Source organism: Lactuca saligna, chromosome 7 (assembly GCF_052625555.1).
Source record: "Lactuca saligna cultivar CGN05327 chromosome 7, ASM5262555v1, whole genome shotgun sequence".
Taxonomy (NCBI): domain Eukaryota; kingdom Viridiplantae; phylum Streptophyta; class Magnoliopsida; order Asterales; family Asteraceae; genus Lactuca; species Lactuca saligna.
Window position 1 is genome coordinate 26,601,389 of NC_136423.1, and position 12,209 is coordinate 26,613,597.

At 33.7% G+C, this 12,209-nt stretch overlaps 2 protein-coding genes across 2 annotated transcripts; one reads left to right on the forward strand and one right to left on the reverse strand.

Annotated features, from left to right (window-relative positions):
- The first annotated feature begins 3,928 nt into the window (after nt 1-3,928).
- On the forward strand, nt 3,929-5,237 carry LOC145006129 (oil body-associated protein 2A-like). The gene is made up of 4 exons (XM_078965221.1): nt 3,929-4,245; nt 4,357-4,439; nt 4,601-4,715; nt 4,869-5,237. Exons 1-4 carry the CDS (start codon nt 3,960-3,962, stop codon nt 5,132-5,134), a joined length of 750 nt encoding a protein of 249 aa, XP_078821347.1. The 5' UTR covers nt 3,929-3,959; the 3' UTR covers nt 5,135-5,237.
- A 3,273-nt stretch (nt 5,238-8,510) lies between these two features.
- LOC145006762 (oil body-associated protein 2A-like) lies at nt 8,511-9,431 on the reverse strand. Its single transcript, XM_078965817.1, has 3 exons — nt 9,069-9,431; nt 8,857-8,971; nt 8,511-8,771 (listed from the first exon to the last, which is right to left on the reverse strand). The coding sequence occupies exons 1-3, from the start codon at nt 9,429-9,431 to the stop codon at nt 8,512-8,514; spliced, it is 738 nt and encodes a 245-aa protein (XP_078821943.1). The 3' UTR covers nt 8,511.
- Between the last annotated feature and the right edge of the window lie 2,778 nt (nt 9,432-12,209).

Genomic DNA, 12,209 nt, shown 5'->3' on the forward strand with positions numbered 1-12,209 from the left:
TTTTCCTAACTCCACATCCTCCCATATCATCATCAGATAACAAAATTGGATTAATAAACAATAAAAACTACTTCCATTGAATATCAAAACTTATAAAAACACAATTTGAAGGTAAGCAAAAGATAACCAAAAGAAAACATATTGGAAACAATTTGAAGATATATCAAATATAAACCAAAAAATTCATAAATCGTAATTGCTTTCACTATAATGATGAATATTGCTTGAACTGAATCTCAAGAACTTTAATCGTTATGATGATAAATCGTTGTAGTTCAGGATGATCAAAAGAAGACAACGTCGTAGAGAGGTGATCATGTTGATCAATCGGACTCCAATAAGGAGATAGATGGTGTTTAGAGGTAGTGATGGAGAAAGAAAGGAAGCATTTTCAAGGCATATAAGCTACCAACATTGGAGGGAAAGTAAGAATTTCAAGGTGGAGGGGTTGTGACGAGGGCGTATTGATGGCATACTAGATGAGGTGGCAGGTCGGTTTTCAAAAGGCATCACCGAAAATGAGAGTACAAGCATCATCTCTGGAGATGAGGTACAACTTTAAGCATCATCATCGGAGGTGAACGACAAAGGGGTTACAAGTATTGACGCCAACGAGACACATTGTTGGATGGAATGAAGTTGTCTGGAAGATAAAGGCTAAGAAGAGCGTATAATGTTTTGTGAATAATGGGCCACCTAGGTTTATTGTTTTATTTCAATTTACTAGAAATTGTAACTAGAACTTCTAGGTTTGATTAATGTTGGTCCAAGTGGATGCCATAACAACACTGCATGGATGAAGTATGTGGACCAGAATTTTCGTACATGACATAGAATTTCGTCAACATGTTGTAACCTGTCCCAATGATCATATAGTGACAATTTTGAGACTTTAAGATTTAAAGTAGTTTATTTTGATATTTAACGATCAGACGATGGAAAACCGAAACTTTGATAGTCAATTTTATCAAAAGTCATTTAAGAACATAGAGTTAGAAAATATTGAATGAAAATCATTACAAAAATCAAAATTCAAAAAGAATTTCAAAAACATTTGCATCAAACAAGAAAATAAATAAAGAAAACTTGCTCCAAAATTGTGAAAATGAAATTTTAGATAAGCCGAGCTTGGTTCCCATGGTTGGATAACCAAACCTAGATTTTTGTGACCATCAAATAAGATTTCCACCGAAGAAAAAAATGGATCAAACACAGACCTCATATAGACAAACACATGCAACTGCCATTGTGGTGACCATGGGTGGCTCGTGGTCCGCCATAACAGTAGGCGCGTGTGTTTGTTTAAAAAGTTTCGTGTTCGATCTTTTTTTCCTTCGGTTTATTTACACATCACAAAAATCTGATAGATTACTAATGAGTTACGTTGTGATAGACACTAAATTTGAAAATTTTAAAAGGCACCATGTGCTACCATGGACCTTATATAAGATCCATCCATGTGGTTTTCACACTTTTTAACTCTAATATGCCACATAAATTTTATCTACATTAACCCTGGTCATTATAAATTGTTAGTCCTATAATTTTGGGAAAATGATATATATGCCCTATAAACTTTTTAGGGTTAACTTTTTTAGTCACTTAACTTTTTTAAGTGACTTAATAAGGGAACAAACTCGTAGTCTACCTGTCTTTTAGTCCTCTTGACTTGCTATAACCGGTTTGAGTACCACATACACAAAACTTGGGCCCCTCCCTTCTTCCTCCTGCCGAGCAACACCACTACAAACACCCATGTGTGAGCTGCTTCTACCCTCAAACACCATATCGGCCATGATGATGGCCTAATCGAAGTTGAAGGTCACCGGAAATTGACCTCCCCACCTCCTTTTGTCAATCTTTGCAGCCTTCCCATCACCGATTTGCCTCGTTCCCCTTCGTATTCCTGCTGTTCGGACAGGAAGGCAACAATCTAGAGGTCACTAGAAACCCCGTCTTTTATCTAACGGCCCGGATGGCTTCCCATCTTGAATCGTTTGATTTATGTGATTTGCTCACGCTGCTGCTTAAACCACTACAACTGCTTTCATCACTTACATTGGTGCTTGTGCTTCCTCTACACATACTGCTCTTACCACTCTCAACAAGATCCATTCTTTCATTCATTTTACTACTCCCATTTGTTATTGTAATGCTGCTAACTCCATCACTTAATTTACCAGATACCGAGCTGTTTTTTGAAGTTCGACCCGATAAACTCTTTTCTGGATTGAATGTATCTTCAGTGTCTATTTTATCGCCTAATGATTTCTGGTTTGACTTTTTAGACTCTATTTCCCTCTTTTCTATTGATTTTGTTGGAGTTGCAGGCTCTAAGTTACTACTCCCACTTGGGATTGCCCTAGGACTATTGCTATCATTTTCAGTCTCTACAACGTCGATTTAAAAGCTTAATCTCTGGAAATCGGTTTCTGTCCCATCCTCCACCTTACTAGTCAACTTCAAAGACGAACATCCCTTCTGAAGCCGTTGATCCACCTTGGCCCTTTTCCTTTCACATTTTTTTGCTAGACAAATGAGACAAACGAGAGCATGGTCTAATTTCCTTGAGATTTGATTTTGCGATGAATAGGGTTTGATGGAGTGAGGGCTAGTCAAATGCACTGCCATCAAAGAAACCTCATTGAACTCTCCAAATTAAAGAACTAAAACAGAGCACAATTGGTGATGTACCAAGTTTTGTCAACAAATTGGAAAAATTCAAAGTTAATTTAGGGGAACTGGTCAACAAATGTCAATGTGGCAAATGGGTAACCGGGTGATTAAATTAAAAAAAAAAAAACTACGTTTAACACATCAATAAGGTGATTATAATTAAGAGAAATATGTATATTTGTATGTGTATGTATGTATTTATGTTTGTATGTATGTGTGTGTATGTATGTATATATTCGTGTATGTGGGTGCGTATGTAAATGTATTTGTGTATGTGTATGTGTGTATGTATATGTTTGTGTATGTGTGTATTTGAATTTGTATGTATATGTTTATGTGTATATGTATGTGCATTCATATGTGTGTATTTGAATGTGTATGTAAGTACATATGTTTATGTGTGTGTATATGAATGTGTATGTGTAGGTTTATTTATGTGTGTATGTGTCTACATGTATGCATATAAAAAATCGCAAATATTCGCTACGTTTTTTTTTTCCGGACACCAAATATCGTTTTTTTCACACTTTTATTGTACATGATTATTTATATTTTCGCTAATTTATAACTATTAATATCGTTAATAAAGTCATATGCACCTTCGAGATCAAGTACTCATTTCACGATTTAACATTGTAATGTCTATATTTTTCACTAACTTGTGATGAATTTATGTTTATATATGTATACTTATATACATGAATGAGTTGTGGTATATGTGTATTTGAGTATTTGATAACAAAAAATTTATATCAATTATAGTTGATACCATACACCGTACGAATAAAAGTAAAAATAACTACATAAAAAAAATGTGTAATTGTTTTTTGTACAAATAAAAAAAAATATATCTCCATGTTATTGATTATTACAAGCATAGACTATATAATTTGTGAAGCTTGAATTCTACATATTTTATATAAGAAATCAAATATGAAATATCTTTTATTTTTTTGTAAAATAACAAAATAATAATAAATTAATGAATTCTAAGTATCATTATTATATAGAAATAAAATATAAAAAATAAAGAAACATGTTCAGTTTTTCATTGCCCTTCACTTTCACTTTGGGTAATCGTGTATATGATACAACCGATTGTTTTTAGAAAGAAAGAATAGTTCATATTGCCGACACGTGCCAGACAGTCAGTTTGGCAAAGTCAGCACAAGCACACATGTCATTCCCTAAACATTTCACTGCCTTCATATACATCAGATCAAACAGAAGCACCTGAAAATCGACTCTAGATCGCCAAATCGGAAAACAATTGTTGCTCCGATATGATGGCTTCAAGCGATAAAGCTCCCGACGTGATGCCAGTGGGCGACGGATCGGTCCCTCCGGGAAAACCCATGACAGTGGGAGATAAAGTTGTCGACAAAAGTGCTGGGATGCTTCAAACATTGAAACCCATTAAACAAATTACCCAGCATGTGTGTACCTTCTCCGTCTACAGCCATGACATGAGTCGACAGATCGAGGCTCATCATTACATCACTCGTCTGAATCAAGATTTCCTTCAGTGTGCAGTTTATGATTCCGATGATCCTTCTGCTCGTCTTATCGGTATAAAATTCATGGTTGATTTTTTAATGTTCAATTCATGGAATGTTGGTTTGTTATTAAAGATGTGGTATATTTCCTTTCGAATAATTTTAGTGTGTGATATTTGTTTAGGGGTGGAATACATTGTTTCTGATCGAATCTTTGATACTTTGCCTACTGATGAACAAAAGCTGTGGCATTCCCATGATCATGAGGTTTTCTTAATTGTTTTCTTTCTTCAACAGACAAAAAGACATAAGCAAGATGATAAATACAATCATTTTGATAGCTTCGTATACTTTATGTCATTGTGTTAAATATTCTTGAAATAGAGAAGATGAATGTGTCTAGTAATTGAATATTCACTCGTGTCAAGGTTACATCAGGATTATGGGTAAATCCACGTGTTCCAGAGATGCTTCATAGGACCGAACTTGAAAACATTGCACATACTTATGGAAAGTTTTGGTGTACATGGCAAGTCGATAGAGGTAAGACTGATATATCTTTCTTTTTGTTGTTATATATCCTCAAACATATGTAGCGTTGTAACATATAACAAAGAAATGATCATATATAGGTATAGATGGTGATTCTTTTGTAAAGTGTAAACAATATTTTCGCTGATGTTGTTTGGTTTACAGGTGATAGGCTTCCACTTGGTGCACCAGCACTAATGATGTCGCCACAAGTAGTAAATATGGGGGTTGTACAACCGGAGCTAGTTCTTGTGAGGGACAACAAATACAAGATAAAAACTGATGAGCTTAGGAAAGCAAGGGCAGATATTCCAGTATCCAAACCTGGGAATGCAAGAGCCTCGGATTTCTGGATGCAGAATGGAAAGGGTTACGCAATTGACATAGAACCTACAGAGATGAAAAGGTTGGAAGGGCCGAAGTTCCCATGAATGTTGGTTTTATTTTTGTATTGATTTAATTAGAACAAGTTGATGATGTTATGCCATGCTTTGCTTTTACTTTATATTTCTGCTCTTGGCTCAGACGATTAGAGGTTAAAGCAGTGTTTCCATTTCACTTGGATAAATTTTGTTAGTACTTTACGTTTTGCTTTACCTTTTATATGGAAAGTAAGGATGATTTACATGAATCTTATCGTCTAGTTGCCACTCTAGAGAAACGATGTTGATCGTTTAGTTGGCACTCTAGAGAAACGATGTTGGAATTTATAGGATCAAATGTATGCTAAATATTGAAGATAAATTGAGTACTTAAAAATAAATGGTATTTGGCTCTAGCTATAAAACTAAAAATAATAAAGGAATTAGGAATGCTATAAGTTTATACTCTTCACTAAATGAAAGAAACGATTATAACTTGATTTTTTGCAAAGCTTGGAAACTATTTCTATTTATACCCTAACATTCAACTTGAATTCCTACAAAGCTTGGAATCTATTCCTATTTATACCCTAACATTGTTATTATTAAAATCCTAAAGATTTACAACCAAACATCTTATACATCTTCGCAAAATATTTATACCCTAACATTGTTATTATTAAAATCCTAAGATTTACAACCAAACATCTTATACATCTTCGCAAAATAGACAAAGTTGTCATGTCGTGTCCTCTCCAACTGAGGTCTTCTCGCCCGCTCTGGGAAGATTAGATCCCAACGAGCCAAACACACTATAATTAAATATATAACTATTATTAAATACAAATAAATCTACCTAAATATATATATATATATATATATATATATATATATATATATATATATATATATAACTATTATTAAATACAAATAAATCTAGACAAATCTTCAGTAAACAACCATTACTAAATACCTAAATATACAATTGTTATTAAATACAAATAAATCTATACAATTCTTAAGTAAACAACCATTCTTAAAAGTTTGTTTAACTAATATAAAAAGAATTATATTTTCTTTAATAGTTTTTAACTAGCTTATTAATTTCAATTGGTTTTTTTTAACGTAACAGTTAGTTTTTAAACTAAACTAGAGTTTGGACCGTCCACACGATGATGCGGAAGCCCCAATATGTTCAAAAATGCAGTTCGACACTATACATACTACGGATACGATTAAACCAGATAAAATGGAACACAAAAATTCAAAATAAAATTTGGATACCAATAATTATATACGGAGGGGTGAACAAAAATAAGACTTGAAAGTGTATCCTAAATAAATTGATAAAAAAAAAAAAGATTATTAAAAAAATTATGTAATGGATCAAAGTGTAATTTTACAATATAATAGAGGATCAAATCGTAATGTATAAAATACCAATAATCTAACTTTAAAATTATAAGGAATGAAATAAAGATTAATTGAGGGGACAAAGTGTAAATATAAAAATCCTCTATGATCGGAACCTAAATGAGTATTTTTATAAAACTGTTGTTTTACATTCAATAACTTTATAAAACTGTTGTTTTACATTCAATAATCCATGCTTGACAATATATAACATGATTTGATTTTAGTAAACTTGGATTTAAAAATAGAATATATATATATATATATATATATATATATATATATATATATATATATATATATATATATATATATATAGAGAGAGAGAGAGAGAGAGAGAGATAGTCAAGATCAAATAAGAAGGAAAATTTTGGTAGGAAGTTAAGAAGTTTTTTTTCTATATATTTTTTTAGCGAACATACAAAATGAATCATTAGATGATTCACAAGAAAAAAATTCCCAAAAAAACATCTTCATGATTTATTTTTAAGTAAATTATGAAAAAAATTCACTTTTATGACAATTTTATGACAATTTTAGTGAATAATAACGAAATCATTATATAAATGAATCATCGGTGTGTTTTTTTGAGATTTTTTTTGGTGAATCATATTATTTTTGATTCATCTAATGATTCATTTCCTTTGTTCGTCAAAAAAGTATGTAAAAAAAAAACTTCTTACCTTCCTACCAAAAAAAATTTCTTACCGGATATATATATATATATATATATATATATATATATATATATATATATATATATATATATATATATACACACACACACACTAACTTATAATCCTCAAACTAAACCCTTAAAAAAAACCAAACATAGACGTTTTGTCAGAAATTGTGGAGTTACTCAATAGAGTCCAACAGATCATGCATAGTAATGTTATGATTCTAAAATCTATAAATATTTTACCATCCAAAAAAGAATTGTAACACAACTTATTGTTCGTTACCCGTTATATCCATATAAATTTTTTTTCTTCATTCATCACATGAAAAGTTTCATTTAAACATAGAAACTCATGAAAAGTTTCATCTTAAACATAGAAAGTCTTGAAAACATCTAAAATGTGTTTTGTACCATAAACTACCTACAAGTTTTTAAAGTTATGTTTCGCGTATTAACTTTAGCTAAAAAGCTAGCTGTTAAATAAAATATTAGCTGATTACTGAAAAGTTAACTGATAAAAAATAATATTTGATAAACTGGTGGAAAAACTAGCTAAAAAAGTAGCTGAAAATGTGAAATGACATGTAAAAGAATGTGTTTTTATTATTAGTTAAGGGGTATACTTAAAAAAAAATTAAAAACTTCTAAAAAGTTAGTTTTAGTAGTTTTTTAAAAAGTTGGCTTATAAACTACTTTTTTTGCTTGCGATGACAACTTAAAAAAAAACTCGAAAAATAAAATAAACTAGCTAACTGTGTGTTTCAACAGTCTAAGATTATATTTAACGTACTAGCTAAAAACTAAAAATAGCTAAAAACTAAAAAATTAACTGTTAGCTAAAAACTAAATTTTAGTTGAAAAATATAAATGATATGAAATGATATTTAAAAAAAATATGTTTTATAATTAATTAAAAAAAATATGTTTTATAATTAATTAAAAGGTATATTTAAAAAAATTTTAAAAACTTCTAAAATGCTAATCTAAATAGACTTTTAAGAAAGTTTTTTCAAAAAAGCTAGTCTATAATAACAACCTAAAATATGTTGAAAAATAACCAAACGCAGCCTAAGCTCGATAACTTTTATAAAAGCTCGAATAATATTTTCAGCTAGCTGTGTGCGTGAAATACAGATTAATAACATTTTAACTAGTTTATAAGTTAACTTTTTTGCTTGCCCAAAAAAAATAAGCTAACTCCGCTCCACGTACAAGAAATCATTCCACATACAAGTTAATTTTATTCAAATTTATTGCGTCTGAAATTCCTTTCACTATATAGGGACAATCCCACATACAGCGACTCGTTCCAGAACTTCATATATACACATCATATATACAATACTACAACTTAAAACTTAACCGTTGGCAACTTCTTCATCTCTGCACTTTCGACATCAATAGCAAAACACTTCTTATGCTCTCTCCAGTAATCTGCCATGGGATTCAACCTCGCTTGCCTCATGATATCAGTTCTCGAACCCCGAATAGCAGCAGTCGATATGTTGTACTTATCATCTCTCTTTTCCACCAACTCCGGCTTAACCTTGGCAATCTCCTCCTCCTGTGGTGACATCATTAGCGACGGTGGCCCAATCGGCAGCTTATCACCTTCAAATCAACCATCCATACTTCAATACAACAAAAAAAAAAACACTTGAAATTCTCGAGAATGTTTCATAGTTATTAACTTCACCTCTGTCGGTTTGCCAAGTGCACCAAAACTTTCCATAGGTTTTGGCCATGTTTTCGAGCTCCGGTTTGGCGACCATTTCCGGGATCCGTGGGTGCACTAGTAGCCCTGATTGTATCTTCATATTTCATATAACAAGAAAAGAAAAAAAAAACAATCTTTACTTTGTTAGAATAGATCGACATGATCATGATCATTAAATATTGATCACATACCTCATAAGCATGAGAGTGCCATAGTTTCTGTTCATCAGGTGGCAAAGTATCAAAAATACGATCAGAGACTATGTATTCCACCCCTATGAGTCTGCCGGAGGTGTCGTCGGTGTCATAAACGGCACACTGGAGGAAATCCTGGTTGATTCGTGTGATGTAATGGTGAGTCTCGATCTGTCGAGACATGTCGTGGCTGTATAAAGCAAAAGTGCATGCATGTTGACTCATCTGCTTTATGGGTTTCAACGACTGCAGCATCTTAGCTCCTTTGTCCAACATATGTGTCCCTATTGACATTGGTTTTCCCGGCGGGATGCCGTTCTTCTCGACGCCGGCACCGTCTGTTGGTTGAGTGTAAGCCATGGAGGATCGAGGAAGAGGGTAACTATATTGCGTTTTGTTGAAGGTGTATGAGAATATGAGGTTGAGACGATGATCATGGTGGGTTTAATAAGGAGTATGAGGTGGAGGGGGGCGTGAGGTGAGGTGGCGAGTGAGATTGGAAGGTGGAGGGTGAGTGACAGGTGGTGGTGGTCTTGGGACACTTGTAGATTGTAATGGTGTGCATGTGGTGTTTTCCTAGACGTTTGAATTTGCATAATCATCTGGCTGGTCCAAGTCAACGTTTCTATTTATAGTAATTGATACCTTTTATTTGATATGTGTAGAAAGATTTTTTTTCTTCTATGGTAAATTAATTCAAATAGTAGCAAGATACGTAGAAATTATAAAGTATTGATAGTTATATCTGGATTTTTAATCTATCTACCAAACAATACCAAACAAAAACACATTATGATTATAAAAAAACACATCGTCGTTTTATAATATATTTATTAATTTTATATCAAATTAAAATTAAAAGGTAAAATAAAAAAGAAATGAAATTGAATTATTTTGTTTATATATAGTTAACTTTTTTTTATACATGTCTAGGTAAAGAATTTGTTGGAAATATTTACATATAACCATTATGACCGACTGTAACTTGTTACATGTAACTTGCTACAGTTAGTTATAATGTTATATGTGAACACTTCAACGGTACCTAAATATATACAAAAAAAAATTACTTAAATGTGAACAAAACAAAAAAAATGATCTTGATAAGTCATATATCCTTATATAAATAGTTACCGGTGGATATAAACACACTAAATTTACATAAATGACCCATATAGCACTAAATTTAAAGTAAATTTATAGAAACAAAAGCCACAAAAACAAATATAAACACACATGTACATAGGGATGAGCAAAAGGACCGAACCGGCCGGAACCGGACTTGACCCAGAAACCGACTTCGGCCAAATTCAAGAACCGAACCGGCCCTGCGGTTCTACCGGTTTCCGGTTCTTGTCGTGTTTTCAAATGTTGGAACCGGTCTTCGAAAAATAGCATCATACGGTTCCGGTTTTTGTTGGTTCTATCGGTTCCGGTTATATCAGTTCCGATTCCTACCGGTTTCCGGTTCCAAAAATCAATAAAAATAACGTTCCAGTCCCAGCCCGACCGGTTCCATTGGGTTCTAGTTCCGGTACCGTTTCCGGCCAGTTTCCCGGTCCATATGTTTATCCCTACATGTACATATAAATGTGTGAAAAGAACTTTTTTATTTCACTGAGAATGAAATAGGTACATATACACAGAGATCCGAATGTATTGGATCTGTTACAACAAATGTGGAAGACTAGTTCTATAGTTATCTAGAAAATCAAAAGGTAATTAACATGTGTACAATATACATGAAAGATAAACGGGTTCGGATCCGGGTTATGTGTTTATATGCTCCCGCAAGATGGACGATCGTGAGAGGAAACCAATCTTGGAGGTAAGAGTGTTGAATCTGTGGCGGAGAAGGGGTTTAGTGAGTGCATCAGCTAGCTGATCGTCCCCATGGATGTGAGTTACACGAATAGACCCTTCCTGTACTTTTTCCCGGACAAAGTGAAAGTCAAGTGCTAAATGTTTCATTCGTGAATGAAAAACAGGGTTGGCCGAGTAGTGTGTAGCACTGAGATTATCACAGAAAATGGTTGGTGTAGTGTGAGATTTGTAACCGAGTTCAGATAATAAGGAGATAACCCATTGCATTTCAGTAGTGGTGGAGGCAACTGCCCTGAATTCAGCTTCAGTGGATGAGCGGGCTAGAGTTGGTTGGCGTTTAGAACTCTAAGCTATTGGATTAGACCCAAGGTAGACTATGTAACCCGAAGTGCTGCGATAAGTTTGCTTGTCACCTGCCCAGTCGGCATCGGTGAAGGCATGGAGTTGTAGTGGGGACTTGCGTTGTATGAGAAGACCATGATGCATTGTGCCATGAAGATAACGTAGTAAGCGTTTGAGGGCTGTCCAGTGCATGTCGGTTGGGCGTTGCATGAATTGTGAGAGCTTGTTGACAGCAAAATCGATGTCGGGTCTTGTAAGGGACAAGTATTGAAGAGCTCCAACATGTGACCTGTAATCTATAACATTAGAAATAGATGTACCATCATCAATAGTCAAAGGTTGAGAGCTGGACATTGGTGTGGTTGATGCCTTACAATCAGTCATATTAGCTTTGTGAAGAAGATCAAGAATATATTTGGTTTGGGAAAGAAAAAGGCTATGAGGATGATGAACAACTTCGACTCCAAGAAAGTAACAAAGAGTACCTAGATCTTTTAGGGAAAATCGTTTAGCAAGTGAATTTATGAAAGCTGAAACATGAGAAGTGTTTGGACCTGTAATTATAATATCGTCTACATAAACGAGGATGTAGATGGGAGAGGTTTGTGAATGATAAACAAACAATGAGGAATCAGAGATTGTGGGTTTAAAGTTGGAATATAATAAGAAGGATTTGAGTTCATTGTACCAGGAACGAGAGGCTTGGCGGAGACCGTAAATGGCTTTGTTTAGTTTACAAACATGATCTGGGAAGGTGGAGTCAATGAAGCCCGGGGGCTGGGTCATGTAGACAGACTCTGTGAGATGTCCTTGCAAGAATGCATTGTTGACATCTAACTGGCGCAAGCACCAGTTTTGAGAAGTGGCTAATGAGAGAATGAGTCTAAGAGAGGCAGGTTTAAGAACCGGACTGAAGGTTTCAACATAATCAAGTCCAGGTCTTTGATGAAAACCTTTTGCTACGAGGCGTGC